The 21,472-nt window shown below is 35.9% G+C and overlaps 1 protein-coding gene across 1 annotated transcript in view; it reads left to right on the top strand.

The window, feature by feature from the left end:
* UNC13C (unc-13 homolog C) overlaps positions 1-21,472 on the top strand; it is a 650,594-nt gene that overhangs the window by 336,146 nt on the left and 292,976 nt on the right. The window contains exons 14-15 of the mRNA XM_066342502.1: positions 19,399-19,467; positions 21,065-21,154. Coding sequence (XP_066198599.1) covers positions 19,399-19,467; positions 21,065-21,154 — 159 coding nt within the window. The remainder of the gene's footprint in view (positions 1-19,398; positions 19,468-21,064; positions 21,155-21,472) is intronic.

Below are 21,472 nucleotides of genomic sequence, written 5' to 3'. Positions count from 1 at the left end.
TACAAATTATGGACTCACCATTGCAGATGCTTTTCCCTGGTAAATGTGAGCTTGGTTGACTTCTCTGGGGTTTATTAGGCTCCTTTTGTACTTTCTATTGGGTTTTACTGGTGCTGCTGGATAACAAACAGCACATCTCCTAAGTAAAAAATAATAGGTGTGTAAAGAGCTTAAGAGAACTACCTTTACCTAATTAAGACTATCCACCTGAAGTATTCAAATGCATCAAAACACATTAAAAAGTAAAAATGCAGAGATCCTGTAGAATCTCAAGCATTAGCTGTTGTTACTGTCACTGGAACTCATAAAAGCATAATTAAATTGAAACTGACAAGACTGGATATAGGATATAAACTAAGAATTAGTGGAGATAGAGAAGGAAGGAAAAATTTCAGAGCTTCTCAGGGTATGCAACTGCACTCGTTATTTTTAGGGATGAAGACAGTAAGGGAAAGGGAAAAGTACCTAGAAAGATTCTCAAGGTATTGGCCAGGCCGTCTGGGTAGGCCAGTAACTCCATTCAATATCCCTGGGAGACAGGTACTTTTTCATGACACCACAGTTATATTTCCCAGCAAACTTCCAAATTGGTTCACTGAATAGGTTTTTGTGATTGATCATGTTGTTTAGAAATCAAATTCAGGGCAAATACATGTCATAGAGTAGAAACAAATTAAGCCCAACAAAGAAAAGGGTATAAAGCCAACAGGAAAAAAAAGTATGTGCTAGTGAGTTTACACTTTTCTTGTCTTTTTCATCTAAAAGAAAATGCACAAGGTAGGTGAAATGAGTTGTAATGAATCAAAGTAAAAATGTTATTGCTCTTTAATGACAAATCAAAATAAATACTAGTAGAAGAAAACTCTATCTGGGTTAGGAGTCACGAGGTTTGAGTTTGCAATCAAAATTGGCAAGTCAGTTCAGTTATCCAAGCCTCAGTTTCTCAATATGCTCAATGAGGATAAGAATTATTTCTCTAACATGTTTCTCAAATTAAAATGAGCTAGCCTGAACTGTGGTGGCGCAGTGGATAAAGCGTCGACCTGGAAATGCTGAGGTCGCCGGTTCGAAACCCTGGGCTTGCCTGGTCAAGGCACATATGGGAGTTGATGCTTCCAGCTCCTCCCCACCTTCTCTCTCTGTCTCTCTCTCCCTCTCTGTCTCTCTCTCTCCCTTTCTCTCCTCTCTAAAATGAATAAATAAAAAATAAAAAAAAAATTTAAAAAAATAAATAAAATGAGCTAAAAAATGGCAAGCGAGTTTCTAAACATTGAAAGTGCTTTATAATGTAAGATTTGAGGATGTAATCTCTCCTGCCCTACCTAGAGTATAAACAATACACAGTCAACTACGTTTGTTAGCCAGATTGACTCTTATAAGAGCTGAAACCAAAGAACATTCCCTAACCAACTCAAGAAAATACTATCATGACCATACCAAATAATAGAATTGTTTTGTTATAGTAACCTCATCTTGATAACAGCATTTATTGCTCTAGGATTTTACCTGTAACATAGAGTATTCAGTGTTATAAAATTGTTTTGCTTATAATATTCAGCCTGGGTACATTGTACAGAATAAGCCAACCTTGTGGAACTCTGAGCCTTTCCACCACTGAGAAAGAAGGTGTGCTTATATAATTAATATCCAGCATAAAAGCTACCTGGAGGGAAATGAGATAGCATGCTTTTTACTTCATGCTGACCCAAAGAAGAGAAATCAAATTGATTTCAATACTTTTCAGTGTTTCAGTGGCATAGAATGGTTATAACAAACTACATTTTGTAAATCAAATGACTTACTATAGAAGTGTGTCAAAAAGAAATCTTTCTCAAAGTACATTTTGAAAAATTGGTGAGTTGGTATGCAGATGTAACCATTTTGTTCTCTATCAATTGAGAATAATGCTATTTGCAGTCAAATATATGACAGGATAGTGTCACTTATGTGCAATCTGGGCTTGAAGTTCTAATTTACCTGACTTCTAAGCTGATAATGTCACTTGTGACTTAACAATATCATTATATTGATCCTTTTTTATCTTCTCTAAGGTGTAATCTAGACATTTTGATATTCTGAGTCTTCAGAAAATAAACTAATTGGAAAGGTGTTTATTTTTAAACTCATGAAGATTGTAAAACAAATATTCAAGAAAAGAATGCCATTATTCTTACAAATTCAGAACTTTTTGTGTACAAGTGTTATTTCAGGTCATTGTTTATATGAAAATACTCAAGAATAAAGTGAAATGGACAGTACCTTTGGAGGTGGAAAGGAGGGGCTGGCAAAATTTGCTGGGAAAATGGTTAAAGAAATTGAATAAAAATGATAATAAAAATGGGATATTATAAGGAAGATAAACTATTTTGAGAAAAGGGGAGTACATAACATTGTTGAGTGTTGAAAAAAGTTTAAATAAGCTGGGAAAAGAAATGAGGCCATTGGGTTTGGCAATTAGGAGGTCATTGCTTAGCCAAACAGTTGAGGTTAATGTCTCATTCATAGTGTCCTTCAGAGAAGGGCATAGATAAATATCTATGTATGCTAGGGTTCATTTATTCACTAAGATGTAATGAATTCATTAAAATCAAGTTATTAAAGCAAATTTTATATAATTTAGTAATATTTATATTATAGTGATAAATGAAAAAAATTATACAAACATCTAAAGACCAGAAGGAAATGTGCTAACATTTCAATGGTGTAGCAATTTAGTAGAATGACAGTTAATATTTTGATGCTTTTGTGTTGTCTTTATCTTTATATTGAAATTGTAAAATTTTCTATATTACATTGGATAAATGTTATGAAAATGTGAGAAAAAAGAGTAAAAGTTGGTGAGGATATACAGACTACTGTATTAAGGAATTTAAATGTGAAGGGGAAACAAGAAGAGTCAACAGTGAGAAAGTTTTGTCATAAAAAAAGATTTTGTTTTTACTGTCTGGTGCGGATAGGGATTTTTTATTAATAAGATAAATATGAACATGGTTATATATTATAAGGAAAGGAACTAATTGTAAGAGTGAAGTTGCAAATTTATCAGATGGAGAATAAGTGGTGCAGTGATATCCCAGAGGAGAGAGAAGGAAGTACTGTCAAGAGGACAACAGGAGGGACATTGAGAAAAAGAAAGGACCACTTCTGTTCTGAAATTTGACAAAATAGTGTAGGATGCTTTGCAAAGCATGCTGAGCTTTTGCTATGGGAGTGAAAAATTGGAGAGTCATGCCTCATTGCCCTAACTTTCTCTATGGTAGCGAACAAGACAAGAAGTGCCCTTCTACAAGACAAGGGTTGTGAAATGGATGCAAGAGGTGAAGAAGGAGGTTGGTAAAGGTTTCAGTAAGCTACTGAAGGGACTAGAAAGAGGAATGCTTCAGGAACATGTTGAACGATCCCTAGTACAACTGATGCTCTCATTTGATGTTGGGAAACATAAATTTGTTGTCACAATTCATGTAACTGTGCAGTTTTCTCAGCATTCTGATACTGATGGAGTGTTAAGCTTATCAGATGATTAGATTGAATTTAGATTGAAATTTTTCACAAAAGAGGAAATGAGAAAATGAGCATATAGATGATTCTGCTAAGAGTAAAGTAAAAGTGATTAAACCATGGAGTCTAGGTTTGTTAAGTGGTACCAAAACAGAAACAGACATAAAGGACTTTGGTAGGAATATCATATATTTCACAAGACTTTTTATTTTATAAGATTTTAAAGGGACAGTCTTAAATCCAAGATGTAGCTCTGGGAATAGACTGTTGAAAACTGAGTGCAAAACAGTGGTATAGTAGAACACGTTTGTACCTGCTCAAAGGCAGTGATTGCTGAATTTTTAGAACTATCACAAGCTGATTGTTGAACACAACCATCCTTGAAAGTGGAAATATTGAGACTAATTTTTTTAAATTTTATTAGGGTAACATCAATAAATCCGGGTACATATGTTCAAAGAAAACATGTCCAGGTTATCTTGTCAATCAATTATATTGCATACCCATCACCCAAAGTCAGATTGTCCTCTGTCACCTTCTATCTAGTTTTCTTTGTGCCCCTCCCCCTCCCCCTTTTCCTCCCCCCCCCCGTAACCACCACACTCTTATCAATGTCTCTTAGTCTCATTTTTATGTCCCACCTACGTATGGAATAATGCAGTTCTTGGTTTTTTCTGATTTACTTATTTCACTTTGTATAATGTTTCAAAATCCCACCATTTTGTTGTAAATGATCCAATGACATCATTTCTTATGGCTGAGTAGTATTCCATAATGTATATGTGCCACATCTTCTTTATCCAGTCTCTATTGAAGGGCTTTTTGGTTGTTTCCATGTCTTGGCTACTGTGAACAATGCTGCAATGAACATAGGGCTGCATGTGTCTTTACGTATCATGAGTCTTTACATATCACGTTTCTGAGTTTTTGGGGTATGTGCCCAGTAGAGGGATTGCTGGGTCATAAGGTAGTTCTATTTTCAGTTTTTTGAGGAACCACCATACTTTCTTCCGTAATGGTTGTAGTACTTTACAGTCCCACCAACAGTGAATGAGGGTTCCTTTTTCTCCACAGCCTCTCCAACATTTGCTATTACCTGTCTTGCTAATAATAGCTAATCGAACAGGTGTGAGGTGGTATCTCATTGCAGTTTTGATTTGCATTTCTGAGCATCTTTTCATATATCTGTTGGCCATTTGTATTTCTTCCTGAAAGAAGTGTCTGTTCATGTCCTCTTCCCATTTTTTTATTGGATTGTTTGTTTGTTGTTGAGTTTTATGAGTTCTTTATATATTTTAGATATTATGCCTTTATCTGAGCAGTTGTTTGAAAATACCATTTCCCATTTAGTTGGCTGTCTGTTTATTTTGTTGTCAGTTTCTCTTGCTTAACAAAAACTTCTTAGTCTGATGTAGTACCATTCATTTATTTTTGCCTTCACTTCCCTTGCCTTTAGAGTCAAATTCATAAAATGCTCTTTAAAACCAAGGTCCATGAGTTTAGTACCTATGTCTTCTTCTATGTACTTTATTGTTTCAGGTCTTATATTTAGGTCTTTGATCCATTTTGAATTAATTTTAGTACAAGGGGACAAACTGTAGTCGAGTTTCATTCATTTGCATGTGGCTTTCCAGTTTTCCCAGTACCATTTGTTGAAGAGGCTTTCTTTTCTCCATTGTGTGTTGTTGGCCCCTATATAAAAAATTATTTGATCATATATAATATATGTGGTTTTATTTCTGGACTTTCTATTCTGTCCCATTGGTCTGAATGTATATTTTTCTGCCAATATCATGCTGTTTTGATTGTCGTGGCTCTATAATATAGTTTGAATTCAGGTATTGCAATGCCCCCAGCTTTGTTCTTTTTCTTTAGGATTCCTTTGGCTATTTGGGATTTTTTATAATTCCATATAAATCTGATGATTTTTTGTTTCATTTCTTTAAAAAATGTCATTGGAATTTTGATGAGAATTGCATTAAATTTGTACATTGCTATGGGTAATATGGCCATCTTGATTATATTTATTCTTCCTATCCAAGAACAAGGAATATTCTTCGATCTCATTGTATCTTTTTTGATTTCCCTTAACAATGGTTTGTAGTTTTCATTATATAAGTCCTTTACATTCTTTGTTATGTTTATTCCTAGGTATTTTATTTTTTTTTGTTGCAACTTTGAAGGGGATTATTTTTTTGAGTTTGTTCTCAAATGTTTCATTGTTGGCATATAGAAAGGCTATGGACTTTTGTATGTTAATTTTGTATTCTGCGACCTTACTGTATTGCCTTATTATTTCTAGTAGTCTTTTTGTAGATTCTTTGGGGTTTTCGATGTATAGGATCATATCATCTGCAAAAAGGTATACTTATACTTCTTCTTTTCCGATATGGATGCCTTTTATTTCTTTCTCTTGTCTGATTGCTGAGGCTAGAACCTCTAGCACCATATTAAATAAGAGTGGAGAGAGTGGACAACCCTGTCTTGTTCCTGATTTAAGGGGGAAAGCCTTCAGTTTAGTGCCATTTAATATGATGTTAGCTGATGGTTTATCATATATGGCCTTTATCATGTTGAGATATTTTCCTTCTATACCCATTTTGTTGAGAGTCTTAAACATAAAATTGTGTTGTATTTTATGGAATGCCTTTTCTGCATCTATTGATAAGATCATGTGGTTTTTGGTTTTTGTTTTGTTGATATGGTGTATTATGTTAACCGTTTTATGTATGTTGAACCATCCTTGAGATTCAGGGATGAATCTCACTTGATCATGATATATTATTTTTTTAATATGTTGTTGTATTTGATTTGCTAGTATTTTGTTTAGTATTTTAGCATCTGTATTCATTAGATATATTGGTCTGTAGTTTTCTTTTTTTGTGCTGTCCTTGCCTGGTTTTGGTATGAGGGTTATGTTGGCCTCATAAAATGTGTTTAGAAGTATTGCTTCTTCTTCAATTTTTTGGAAGACTTTCAGTAGAATAGGAACCAAGTCTTCTTTGAATGTTTGATAGAATTCACTAGTATAACCGTCTGGGCCTGGACTTTTATTTTTGGGGCGGTTTTTAACAGTTTTTTCTATTTCTTCCCCACTAATTGGTCTGTTTACGCTTTTGCTTCTTCTTCACTCAGTCTAGGAAGGTTGTATTGTTTTAGTAATTTATCCATTTTTTCTAGATTGTTGATTTTAGTGGCATAAAGTTTATCATAGTATTCTACAATAATTCTTTGTATATCTACGATGTCCGTGGTGATTTCTCCTCTTTCATTTTGGATATTGTTTATATGAATTCTTTCTCTTTTTTCCTTGGTAGGTCTTGCCAAGGGTTTGTCAATTTTGTTTATCTTTTCAAAGAACCAGCTTCTTGTTCTATTAATTTTTTCTATAGTTTTCCTGTTCTCTATGTCATTTATTTCTGCTCTGATTTTTATTATCTCCTTTCTTCGGCTGGTTTTGGGTTGTCTTTGTTCTTCATTTTCTAGTTCTTTGAGGAGTGAAGTTAAGTGGTTCACTTGGGCTCTCTCTTGTTTGTTCATATAGTCCTGAAGTGATATGAACTTCCCTCTTATCACTGCTTTTGCTGCATCCCATAGATTCTGATATGTCATATTGTCATTTTCATTTGTCTGTATATATCTTTTGATCTCTGTGCTTTTTTCTTCTTTAACCCATTCAGTTTTTAAAAGTTTGTTGTTTAGTTTCCACATTTTGGGGTTTTTTTTCTTTTTTTTTGCAGTTGAATTCTAGTTTCAAGGCTTTATGATCAGAAAATATGCTTGATACAACTTCAGTTTTTCTGAATTTGCTGATGTTGTTTTTGTGGCCCAACATATGGTCAGTTCTTGAGAATGATCCATGTACACTGGAGAAAAATGTATACTCAGTCACTTTGGGGTGAAAAGTCCTATAGATGTCTATCATATCCAGGTGCTCTAGTGTTTTGTTTAAGGCCAAGATATCTTTATTGATTCTCTGTTTGGATGACCGATCTAGAGCCATCAGCGGTGTATTGAGGTCTCCAAGTATGATCGTATTTTTGTAAGTTTTTGTTTTAAGGTCAATAGTAGCTGACTTATATAATTTGGTGCTCCTTGGTTTGGTACATATATATTAAGAATTGTTATGTCTTCTTGATTCAGCATCCCCTTAGTCATTATGAAATGACCATTTTTGTCTCTGACTACTTTTGCTGTCTTGTAATCAGCATTATCAGATATGAGTATTGTTACACCTGTTTTTTTTTTGGATGTTATTTGCTTGGAGTATTGTTTTCCAGCCTTTCACTTTGAATTTGTTTTTATCCTTGTTACTTAGATGAGTTTCCTGTAGGCAGCATACAGTTGGATTTTCTTTTTTAATCCATTCTGCTACTCTGTGCCTTTTTATTGGTTAGTTTAATCCATTTACATTTAGTGTAATTATTGACACTTGTGAGTTCCCTATTGCTATTTTATATATTGCTTTCTTTTAGTTTTGTGTCTTGTTTGATTCTTCTCCTTTGTTTTTCTATCATTTGTGTTTGTTTGGTTGTATTTCACACATCTTTCCTCTGTGACTATCTTTTTTAAATCATGTGCTTCTGTGGTGGTTTTTTCAATGGTGGTTACCTTTAAGTAATGAAAGTTGTTCCTATCCTGTTTATTGTAGTGCACTATTTTGTGAGTACTTTTGCACTCCATTGTCCTTTGCTACTGTTAATCTCCGTCCTCTCCCCCCCACCCTTTTTTTGTTGTTGTCACAGTTTAAATTTGGTTTTATTGTGTTCTTCTTGGAGCTTTTACTTGTGGTTTTGTTTTGTTTTGTTTTTTGTATCTGGTTGGAAAACCCCCTTTAGTAATTTCTGGAGTGGAGGTTTTCTGATGATAAATTCCCTCATCTTTTCTGTATCTGTGAATGTTTTTATTTCTCCTTAGTATTTGAAGGATAGCTTTGATGGGTATAGTATTCATGGCCAAAAGTTCCTCTCTTTCAGGACTTTAAAATTGGGGTCCACTCTCTTCTAGGTTGTAGAGTTTCTGTTGAGAAATCTGATGATAATCTAATGGACCTTCCTTTATATGTTGTATTCTTCTTTTCCCTGGCTGCCTTGAGAATTTTTTCTTTGTCGTTGGTTTGTGCCAATTTCATTATGATGTGCCTTGGAGTAGGTTTGTTGGGGTTGAGAAAACTCGAAGTTCTGTTTGCTTCTTGAATTTGAGGCTTTAGTTCTTTCCACAGGCTTGGGAAGTTCTCATCTATTATTTGTTTGAGTATGTTCTCCATTCCATTTTCTCTCTCTTCTCCCTCTGATATACCTATTATTCTTATGTTATTCTTTTTGATGGAGTTAGACAATTCCTGTAGGGCTTTCTCATTTTTTTAAATTTTTGAGTCTCTTCATTTCTCTGTTGTGCCTCAAGTTGCTTGTCTTCTATTTCACTAATCCCACCTTCTATCTGGTCTGTTCTATTAGCTAAGCTTGTTACCTCGTTTTTCAGCTCGTGAATTGAGTTTTTCATCTCTGTTTGATTTGTTTTTATAGTTTCAATTTCCTTGGAAATATATTCTTTGTGTTCATTGAGTTGTTTTCCGAACTCCCTAAATTGCCTTTCTGTGTTTTCTTGTGTATCTCTGAGTATTTTTAGGATTTCTATTTTAAATTCTCTGTCATTTAGCTCCAAGGTTTCCAATATATTAAATTTTTTCTCCATAGATTTTTCCTCATCTATCTGTGCTACCTCTCTGTCTTTTGTATCCATGATATTTGATTTCTTTTTCCTTAATAGCATCTGAGGGTGGTTTTGTTGATAGTATTAATGAGTCCCAGGTACAGTAATTTGTTCGTGATTGAGGATTGAATGAGAGGAAAAGTAAAGGAGAAAAGAAGAAACTAATATAGAGGGAGAAAAAAAAGAAAGAGGAAAACACAAAAAGAAGAAAAAAGAATAAAAAGAGAGAGACAGAGAGAGTTAAGGGTTTTGGAGTGCAACCCTCATAGAGAGAAAGGAAGAAGAAAGAAAAGATAATGGGAGATGTAACACTTATGGGTAGTGTAATTCAAGGAGAGGAGAGAGTAAGATCGGCAGAGAATTAAACGATCAAATTGGAAGAGGAAGAAAATAATCAAGACAAGAAGATAAGAGAAACAAAAGAACAAATATAATAAAATGGGATAGGTTATAAAGTCTGTGGATTATTCTTGATTTTGAGAGGTTATCTTCTTACTTTTTCTTTTCTCTCCCTCTTCCTGGTTGGTGACTCTGTACCCCAGGTTCTGCCCCTGTGGCATGCTTAGGTAGAGGTTTGCAATTGATAAGTCTCTATGGCAATGTCATATATTGGGCTTCAGTCTCATTGGCAGTCGAGGCTCATTAGCATTTGCAGGCTCCGCCAATTAGAGAGTTTGTATTCCCGGAGCCTCTCTCCTAGTCTTTCCTTCCTGAATTAGTAGTCTGATGATCCAGCTATGGGGTTGCTGCTGTCTCTGCCTGGAGAGTAAGAGGCTCAAAGAGCTGGCAAATCCCCACTCTGTTCCCACTCAGCACAGGGCTCTGGGTAAGGCTCAATCAGTCAGAACCACTAGTATAATCAGGTGGGGCTTTGGCCCATATAAAGACCTCTGACTCTGTCCCTATGTCCGAGAACATGGGTGCCCACTCCCAGGGGAATCTCTTGCCCACTATCTGTGCTCACCAACCAGGATATCCGGCCAGCCGCCTCTCACTCCTGGTGAGGCACCCCGCCCACACAGAAAAGTTTTAGCATAGTAAATTTTGCTCCCACTCACTCCCTATGCGCTGCTTTTTGGGGTGCAGGGGTGACCTCAAGACTCTGGTTTCGGCCCACAGAAAGGCCTCTGACTCTGCCCTTCTGTCCGGGAACACAGGCGCCTACTCCCAGGGGAATCTCTTGCCCACTCTCCGTGCTCGCTGACCAGGATATCAGGCCAGCCGCCTCTCACTCCCAGTGAGGCACCCCGCCCTCATGGAAAAGTTCGAGCATAGGGAATTTCACTCCCACTCACTCCCCACGAGCTGCTTTTCAGGGCACAAGGGTGTCCCCGTGACTCCGGTTTCAGCCCACAGAAGGGCCTCTGACCCTGACCCTCTGTCTGGTAACTTGGGCGCCCACTCCCGGGGCTCTAGGAGGAATCTCTCACCCGCTATCTGTGTGCATCGACCAGGAGATCAGGGTGGATGGCTGTCCCAAGTGCCTTTCTTTGTCTGGGTTTGGTGCAAGTGTTAGCTTGTATTGACTGGGTTGCCACAAGCAGTTTTTCCTCGGCTTGGTTCAGACATTTGTGCTGCAGTCTGGTTCTATTCACACCCTATGCCCGCCTTAGTTCCTATACTCTCAGTTCCCAGTGAGAGCAGCCCTTATTTAGGTTAGTGAGGAAGGTGTTTCTTCCTCCTTATTTTCTTCAGGGTTCATTATATATTTAGTCAATTTTTCGCTCAATCATACCTTCACGTTTAGTGTGGAACTTCTGGAGGCTCCAAGGATAGATTTTTCTGTCTCTGGTTGAAGAAGATCTTGTTGAATTTTTGGGGAGATTTATCGGTATTGCTTCTTATGGTGCCATTTCTCTGACATCAGTCCCGAGACTATTTACATCATGGAAAATGGCAAATGCTAAATATCAAGGCTCTTATTCTTCTAGAGAGAGTTTAGCAACTCACCACTAAGTGTAAAGATTGCTTAGAGTCAAAAAGATGAAAGAACTTTATTGGATATAACATCTTCATGGGTGTTGAAAACACCATAGTATCAAGGGTTGGAAAGGAAGAAAACTCCATGATGTAGGAATCAAGAACTCAACTTTGAAGAAAAGTCTTTAGGAAATGTATTTAATGAGTTCCCTTAAAACAAAAATAGCAAATACATTATTAGCATTAATGATGTTTATATCACTCATATTTTTGAGCATGTACACCGTCTTTGACACAACCAGTATAGGACAAAAAAAAATACACTAATAAATATTTGCATTGTATATGTTCTTTTTTTCTTTACTTGTTTATTCAATACATATTTATGTGATACCTCATGTAAGACACTATTATGGCAGGTAGCAGAGGGACTTAAAGATGTTGACCTCTATACTGTCTGGAGCTTATATTCTAGTGGATAATCAGATAACCATATCTAACAATGACCAGAAATTACTCCCCAAATGCAGTAAGTGCAAAGGAGTTTATACTTATAAATTTGCTCTGAGATTGAACAAAAAGCAAGTGAAAGCTTGACAAAAGGTACAAGGCTTTTAGGGATGAGTAGTGTTTTTCAAGGTCCAAGAAGTAGTAGAAAAGCAACTTTAGACCTGCGAGGATGTTTGAGTAAAGACAAGGAGAAGTTTAGATGTAAAATAAGTTGAAAGACATTTGTGTAAGGTAGTCTGCTACTTTTTGAGTATGGCAGATGGAATAAAAGATGGGGGTAAAGAGGGTGCTGTGTTATTGGGTTGATGCTATATTGCCTACTAAAATGTGAGGACTTCAGCTTGAGGCATAGGATATAATTTGATAGGATTTTTGACTTAGAAGTATCACTCTGTGGAGGAAATTGTACAGAGTGGAAAGATAGAATGTGTATCGGACAGAGTTCAGTCATGCTAATAGAAACCATCGTAGCGACTTTAAATAGAAAGAGGTTTGGCAACGAGAATTAGATGCTTAAAATATCATCTGAAGGACTGAAGGAGGATCCTTCTGTAAAAATTCTTAAAATATCACAGTGAAGTCTATTTGCAACAGAAGCTACGAGTTTTCTTACATTCAGAAGGGTGAAGAATCAGAAGGCTGCTTCTATTTCCAATGCAACCATCTTTTTAAAAACCACAAAGCTAGTGACAAGAGACTAAGAAATGAATGTCTCCAGGACTTAATTTAGCAGCAGAAGTAAACCAAGAAGCAGGAAATGGGCCTCCATCTCATATCTGCTTTCCAAAGGTAGCAGAGTATGCATCTAATAAGCAGAAACTGAGTTGATTGATAGCAGAAACCTATCTGAACAGGAGTTTGAGAAACATGGCATTTAGTTTTCTATTCTCAAAACTACAGGAAGCCACACTGAAGAAAGGAGGAGTGAGAAACCAGTTCCTGACTGAGCATAGATGGAAATTAGTGAGAAGGCTGTGGTGCTAGCCCTGGTTAGACAAAGCGATGCTGCATCTGGATAACGGTTTAGAGAAAATGAAGTGATGTGGCAAAGGAGAGTAGAAATGTGGAAAACATCACGGAAGAGATCACATCTTTACAACTTGTAAATGATTAGTTTGGGAAGAAGTGGATCTACTTTTTGTACTGCCTAAACCTTATACAATTTGATGACTCTCTTTAAGAAGAATGCAAAATTGTCCGTGAAAAATATGACATGAAATTAATATTTATTTATTTTTAAGTGGGAGGAGGGGAGACAGAGAGACAGATTTCTGCATGAACCCTGACCAGGATCCACCCAGCAAGTCCCCTTCCAGGCAATGCTCTGCTCATCTAGGACCATTGCTTGGAAACCGAGACAAGCTATTTTTAGAACCTGAGGCAGAAGCTCTATGGAGCCACCTGAGCTCTCAGGGCCAACTCACTCCAACCAATCTAGCCATGGCTTCAGGAGGAGAAGAGAGAAAGAGAGAGACAAAGGGGTGGAGGAGGGGTATGGAGAAACAGATGTTCACTTCTCTTGTGTGTCCTGACCGGGAATCAAGCCCCGGATGTCCATATGCCAGGCCAATGGTCTACCACTGAGCCAACCAGCCAGGGCCAATATTTATTTCTAATATAAAAATAAACCACGGTGAGTTGTTATTATAATACAAAATCCACAAATATTTAAAATTTCAGAAAAACAATATAATATATATTTTCGTTATTAATTAACTGCCTAACACACCTCTATAAGAAGTTTATCTACAGTTTTGACTGCAGCTGTTGGATCACTTCTTCTTATGACAAAAATTCTGAAATATTTTTATTGATAAAAGACAATTAACTCTTGTCTAGCACAGTTGATCAAATTTGGAAAATTGATACTCTAGAAAAGTTTCTATTTTAAAATTGAATTGACCAGGGTGACACTGGTTTACAAAATTATACAGCTTTCAGGTGCTCAATTCTACTTTCATAATTCATTGAAAAGATCACATACCTTTTTTTTTTTTTTTTTTTTTTTTTTTCTTTTTCATTTTTCTGAAGCTGGAAACGGGGAGAGACAGTCAGACAGACTCCCGCATGCGCCCGACCGGGATACACCCGGCACGCCCACCAGGGGTGATGCTCTGCCCACCAGGGGGCGATGCTCTGCCCATCCTGGGCGTCGCCATGTTGCGACCAGAGCCACTCTAGCGCCTGGGGCAGAGGCCACAGAGCCATCCCCAGCGCCCGGGCCATCTTTGCTCCAATGGAGCCTTGGCTGCGGGAGGGGAAGAGAGAGACAGTGAGGAAAGCGCGGCGGAGGGGTGGAGAAGCAAATGGGCGCTTCTCCTGTGTGCCCTGGCCGGGAATCGAACCCGGGTCCTCCGCACGCTAGGCCGACACTCTACCACTGAGCCAACCGGCCAGGGCGATCACATACCTTTTAATGACTCTTCTAACTTGGGAAAAAATTTTTCATATTTTATCATGAATGATATCAAAGGAAAAATTGCACCCAGCCAAGTTACCTAACTTAAAAGGAAGTCTCCATTTAAGGCTATTGAAATAGGTAAGAGAGGCTGCCTGAGCTCAACTCCACTATAATAAAGGCTGGGATAATATAGGGGATGGATTCCTAAGCTGAGGATATTAGAGGGAAGATTGATCAATGGGACATGCTGAGTATATTGAACTGAGTTTGCAGATGTACTTTTCTGTGTTTAGGCCATTCGTGTTTGCTAATTGATACCCATAAAACTAGTCTACAACCTCCCTGCAGAGGCTGGGAGATAGAAGTGCTATCTCAATGTTTGTTTGAGGTGGACTTTAATATTTTATGTATATTTTTTTTAAATTAAATTGATTGGGGTGACATTAGTTAATAGGATCATGTAGGTTTCAAGTGCACAGTTCTGATACATAATCTGTATATTGCATTATGTGCCCACCTCCCAAAGTCAAGTCATCTTTCACCACCGTAAATTGGGCTTCCTTTACCCTTTGTTACACCCCACTGCCTTCCCCTAGGTAACCGCCATACTGTTGTCTGTGTCTATGAGTTTCAGTTTTATAATCCCACATATGAGGGAAATCATATGGTTCTTAATATTTTCTGATTGATTTATTTCTGCTAGAATAATATTCTCAAGATCTATCTATCTATGTTGCCGAAATGGCAGTATTTCATACTTTCTCATGGCTGAGTAGTATTTCATAGTATATATGTACCACATCCTTGATCCAATCATCTATCAAGGGACACTTTGCTTGTCTCTATGTCTTACCTACTGTGAATAACGCTGCAATAAACATGAGGATGCATATATAATTGAAAATAAATGTTTTTGAGAGTGTTTTGGGTAGATACCCGAGAGGTATGGTTGGTTCATATGGTAACTGTATTCTTACTTTTTTTGAGAAACTGCCGTACTTTTTTTTCATAGTAACTGTGCCAGTTTATATTCCTACCAGCAGTGAATGAATGTTTCTTTTCCCCCACAAACTCTCCAACACTTGTTATTACCTGTCTTCTTGTTACTAGTAATTCTAACAAGTATGAGGTGATATCTCATTGTAGGTTTTTTAATTCACTTTTTCAATTCATTATGTTAACATGGATTCAGGTGTCTTCCATTGCTGGTGGCAATGTAGACTTGTACAGCCACTGTAGACTTGTACAGCCACTTGTTCCATTTTAAAATGGAACTGCCTTTGACCCAACTATCCCACTTTTAAGAATATATCCTAAGAATCCCAAAATATTGATTCAAAAAAAGATATGCACCCCGTGTTTATTACAGCATTGTTTACAATAGCCAAGATCTTCTCACCATCCCCACTCTCCATGAAGCAGTTCCTGGACTTTAGTTAGTGCAGCCTGTCCTTAGTCCTCAGGCCTTTATCTGCCACAGTGACCTCTGTGCTGATCTCTCCCACCCCAGCGTCTAAAGTGCTTCCTTCCTCCTTCATGGTCTGATCCTGAAAGTTAGGTGCTGGGGCCAGTCAGCTGGCTGGGTCCATTATTGGGGGCATGTGCCTTTCTGTCATTGTAGATTTGATTTTCATTTTCCTAATAGCTAATGAAGTTGAACATCTTTTCATATATATGTTGATCATTGATATGACTTCTTGGGAGAGGTGTCTATTCAGATCCTTTGTCATTTTTTAATTGGAGTGTTTGGTGTTGAGTTGTATAAGTTCTTGATATATTTTGAATATTAACCTCTTAGTGGAGTTGTTTGCAAATGTCTTCTTCCATTCATTTAGTTGCCTTTTTATTTTATTGGTGGTTTATTTTGCTTTGCAGAACACTTTTAGTTTGATATAGTCCCATTTATTTATTTCTGCCTTTGGGGTCAAATTCATAAAGTGTTCTCTACAATGAAGGCCTATAACTTTAGTACCTATGTTTTCTGATATGTAATTTATTATTTCAGATTTTATATTTAGGTCTTTGGTCTATTTTGAATTAATTTTGATACATGGGAACAAAATGTAGTCTAGTTTCATTCTTTTACATGTGGATTTTGAATTTTCTCTGCACCATTTACTAAAGAAGATTCTTTTCTCCATTGATGTTTTTGGTTCTTTTTTTCAAGAAGCATTTTCTCATTTACATGTAGTTTTATTTCTGAACTCTCAATTCTGTCCCAGTGGTCTGTGGGTCCAGTTTTAGTTTAATTTAATTTATTTTTGTTTTTTGGGTTTTTTATTTGTTTGTTTATTTGTTTGTTTTACAACACCATCCTGTTCTGATTGTAATAGCTCTATAGTATAACTTGAGGTCAGGTAGTGGGATACTATCAGCCTTATTCAATTTTCTCAGGATTACTTTTGCTATTTGAGGTCTTTGGTGGTTCCATATAGATCTAATAATTTTTGTTCTATTTCTTTAAAAAGTGTCATTGAGATTTTGGTGGGGGTTGCATTAAATATGTATATTGCTTTGGTTAATATGGCCATTTTAACTATGTTAATTCTTCCAATCCATGAATATAGAATATCTTTCCATTTCATTGTCTATTTCAATCTTTTTAATAATGCTTTGTAGTTTTTAGATATAGGTCCTTCACATCCTTTGTTAAATTTATTCCTAGGTATTTTATTTTTGTTGTTGCAATTGCAAAAGAAATTGGTTTTTTTCCATTTCTTTTTCAGAAATTTAATTAAACTAAATTTTTGATAACTGATAATAGTTGGAATTCTTGTTATTGATTTGGCCCCTACCAAATACCAGACATATGTAGTCCTTACCAGTGGGTAAGAACAAAGAACCGAATAGTGTGGTAGTTTCTGATATTGTGGCCTGCCCTTTAGGGGAAACAATCTTTAATCACCCAGCCTTATTCTTCAAATCACTTCATGCAAGCAGTGGGTTTCTTCTGCTCTTGCAAAGGCAATCTCACTAACTATGTAGAAACATGGAAGTTAAAATTAAATTTCAAGCTGTCCTGATGTTTAAAAGATCTGCATGAAAATTCAATCAGCAGCACACTTTTAATTTCACATTATATGATATTGTTTGAGATTTCATGACAAGCCTGGCAGTTTTCTCTAGTTTTCTAGTTTTCTCTAGTTTTCTATTTTCCTTAAATGTAAATTTTCCAGCTGGTTACTGATGACCTAGGTGGGAACAAAACATGTGATCTGTATCAGTCAGGATTTTGTTCAGCTGCATGAAACAGAAACCCAAACAAACTTAACTAAGGAAGTTTTTTTTTTTTTTATGTAACCTAAATACAGAGGTAATCCAGGTACAAGGAATCTAGTGCTAGTGTAGCTGCTCAGGACTATAATACTTTGAAAGGGTGAGCAGACATGGCTTGGTACACTGTGGAGTCTCTTCCTAGCTCCTTTCTTCACCGTTCTTACCAGTTATTTAGCATTTCATTTTATAGCCACAGGATGACTGTTTTGCCTTCTAGCATCTAGTCTAAATTTAAGGTGTGAGAAAGGAAAAAAAAAAGCACAAAGAGAAAATGGAAATAAAGCCTGACAAAGAATTATGTAGTGAACACTTAACACAACAAACACTGTTTGCCAAGCACTCTTTAGAATCTTTCGAAATAATAACTCATTGACAACATGCTGAGTCCATCACCTTTTATAATAAGCTGTATACATCTCATTGGCCTAAACTATGCTACATGGCCATTCCTAGAGGAAAAGAGGTCTGGGAAGGTGAGCATTTCATAATGGACACACTTGACTCTATGTGGTTCCATTAGTAAGGAAGAGTGGAAGAATGGGTATCAGGCAGACAGCCAGAACCATTGGTCCCAGTGTATGTAATAGGGCCAGTAATTTGGGCCAGAGCACAGTTGACTAAGATCTCATTGGCTGACTTGATGATTTGTAACAATCATAGATGTCAGATAAAGAGGCCAGAGATATGACATGAACACATTTTCTTTTACAATCATTCAATGATCAACTTTACTGTGGCCTAAATTAGTTATTATAGTAGCTCTTTTATTTTATTTTTTAAATTTTGACTGAGAGCCACTGACTCACATGCATGGCAGAATAGAAGGTTAATCAAGGACAGTATAGGTCATGTCCTCCCCTGGTAAGGTATAATGGAAATGGAAAAGAAAAATCTAAGCCAGTCAACTCATCTGTACTTTTCAGCAGCTTTACTGGAGTCTTATCTGTCTAAGTGGCAAACTTCTGGAAGGCAAGGTTCATTTCTCAGATTCCTTTATTGCCTCCATAAAGGTTAACACAGGCAATATTCAAATCTTGTTCACTGATGTCTAACCTGATGAAGACAGTTTATCAGAAAATTGAAGTTACGAGTTAGGAACAATATATCAACTAAATATTCAGCTCACTTCTTCAAAATCAGTGACTTCAAGGGATAAGAGTTACATTTCCCATAATCCACTTTGTATGTGAATATACTAAAAAAAAGAAAAAATCCAACTTTTGCCAGCATCCTCAGAGTACAATTTTGTGTTCAGAGAATATCAATGTAGACAGAGATCTTTACTGTCATTTATTCCTAACCCCTTATTTTTTTAAATTTTTATTAGAAATTGGAGGCTCAGAATAGTGAAATTACCTATAAAGTTTGAGTGTATGACTTTGACACTTTTACTTTATCTTATCTAATTTACTAAGTCCGCACAACTTTATGTTTATTAGAAAAACTTTTTTCTTACCACCTTCAAATATCTCTATGAAAAGGTCATTCCAACACCTATACAGCATCAGAGGGAGCATCAGCATTTTTCCCTGATATTTTTATTCTCCTTTTAGCACTAAATCATGAACATAAATTAAAGAAAATAGATCCTTTCACATTATGAAGTTTGTACTGGTTAACAAAAAGAAAATGTTTTTCAAATTGTTTTTGAAAAAAATAACAGCTGTTTCTACTTCCATAGGTGGGAGAAGTATTATAAAAAACTATAATTTATTTCTGGGGAGATGAATTGGTGTGTGGGGGTAGAGAGATGGGTTATATTTTTCTCTTCCTGACTCATGTTGTCATGAGTCAGTACAGTGGCAACTGAGTTTCCTGGACTCTTTCTATAGCACATAAATCTCCGGATACTCTTTCATTCATAACAGAGAGGCTGTTTGACTTATTGGAAAAAATGTTGAGTTTGGTGTCAAAGAGACCTTGGTTTAAATCATTGCTATGTCACATACCAGCTTTGTGATCCTGGATAAGTCTTGATATTCTGAACCTTGCTTTCTATAAAATACACAGAGCTGTTGTAAGGACTATATTTAGAGTGACTGTTTATTTCCATTATCTTATTTTGTGTTTCCTTTATACAGAGGGAAAAATTCATAAAACTACTAGACCAGTTGCACAACTCTTTGAGAATTGACCTGTCAAAATATAGGGTATGTACAAAATTATATACATAAAGGTAAATACTATGTTTGGCTCAGTGACTTCTTGTCATATTGTAAAATACTATTCATTATGTAATGATGTAATGGAAAAGTAAAATCCTGATTATGGGATCTCATTTCCTGTCACATGAGAAAGGTCTACTAAATAAGCAAGTATATGCCCTTATTCAGGCACCTTGCAACACATAAGCCTACAACAATACTGTGTGTGCGAGTGCACGTGCAGCTTAATATACTGCTCACAAAAATTAGGGGATATTTCAAAATGAATATGAAACTATAAAATATCCCCTAATTTTTGTGAGGAGTATATTATATACTTCTTTTAATAACCATCCAATTGAGTGGCCCTCAGCCAACTTATGAAATAGACATGTGGCCCAGTCCTCATCTTGAAAGCTTACCCCTTGTTACTGAGATAGCCTGCTGATATTACTCCAGCTTTTCAGATTCCTATTGGAACCTGCTGCTTAAGCATTCTTTCCAGATCAGTACAGTGAGCTTTTTTGAAGCTGTCCAGAGTTCATTGTCAACAATTCTCCACTTCCAGGTGAAACATGCACAAACACACACAAACACAAATATATATTCATGCATGTGTGTGCAAATACACATATGTAATTTTAGTCTAATATCTTAGTTATAAAATAAATTAGTTATAAATTTTGTCTATTAAAAAATCTATAGTAATAATGATTATTCTTTATTTAACAGTTATCCCTAAAAATCTGTTCATGACTGCACACATGTATTTCTCCTGTATTTATTTTTTAGTCACTTATTGATGGATATCTTAATTGTATATTTCTGAAAATTATAAAACCAAATTTTGTCAAACACATTTCATCTTGGACCTGGGGGCAACCCTATGTGAAGAGGTCTGCTATACCAGGGTATAATACAGATAGTTGGGGGCAAAAAAAGACCTTCAGTTCACTTATTTGCCATCATTTAGAGACTCCCAACTCTACTTCAGTTCATAAATAGCTAAAAGTTACCCCTGGTTTTCCAGAGAGTTATTTAAGAAGCCAATCTGAGTACTTCTACATTTTTATATGATGTCTCTCCAAATCTCGTTAACATTTTATTAAAATTCACAGTACTTCAGGGAGAGATTATGTAGTGCAGTCTTATTTTTAAACTTTATAAAACTTCTTTATAATTAAAAGTAAATGCAGCACATGTAAAAATTCCCAAAGTACTTCTGAAAAAAATTACCCATTTTGAGAAAATTATAAAACTATTTTCAAACATATGCTGTATTTGCCTTTTAATAGCAAAACTATTTTATAACAAAAAAGAATAACCTAATAACATTGAATTAATATTGTTTTGTATATTTTTATTGCATTGTGAGAATAAATAGAAGGATATAGCTCCCTAAGATAAAGAAGAGAATATTGCCAAATTGTTTATTTTCTGTAATGTTTTATAATAAAAACATTGTAGAAATACTGTAGGGATATTTTTAAAATTTTACACAGCTTAGTTCTCATTTTCTTTCACAGAAAGCTAGTTTTTATTTATTTTTCCACCAGTCTTAATGCTGACAATTTACTTATTTTTTTGTTGCCTAACCAACCAGGAGAACTTTCCTGCCAGCAATGCTGAGAGACTGCAAGATCTGAAATCAACGGTCGACCTGCTAACAAGTATCACTTTTTTTAGGATGAAGGTATCTTATTTTATTTCTGTCACTGACATAGTGTTATATAACACATTTATTTCCTATAAAGTCTGGTTTTACCTTTTTTTTCAAGTGAAATATAATTGACTTACAATATTACAATGGTTTCAGGTATACAACATAGTGATTCACTATTTATATGCATTACAAATTGATCACCATGATAAGTCTAATGTCCTTCTGTCACTGTATAGTTACTGTAATATTCCTGATTATATTCTCTATTTCGTTCATTACTACCATATGACTTACCAGTATTTACCAGTATATTTTATAATTGGAAGATTGTACTTTTCAATCCCCTTT

The sequence above is a fragment of the Saccopteryx leptura genome, chromosome 6 (genome assembly GCF_036850995.1).
Source record: "Saccopteryx leptura isolate mSacLep1 chromosome 6, mSacLep1_pri_phased_curated, whole genome shotgun sequence".
Classification (NCBI taxonomy): domain Eukaryota; kingdom Metazoa; phylum Chordata; class Mammalia; order Chiroptera; family Emballonuridae; genus Saccopteryx; species Saccopteryx leptura.
This window is presented reverse-complemented; position numbering and strand designations above follow the sequence as displayed.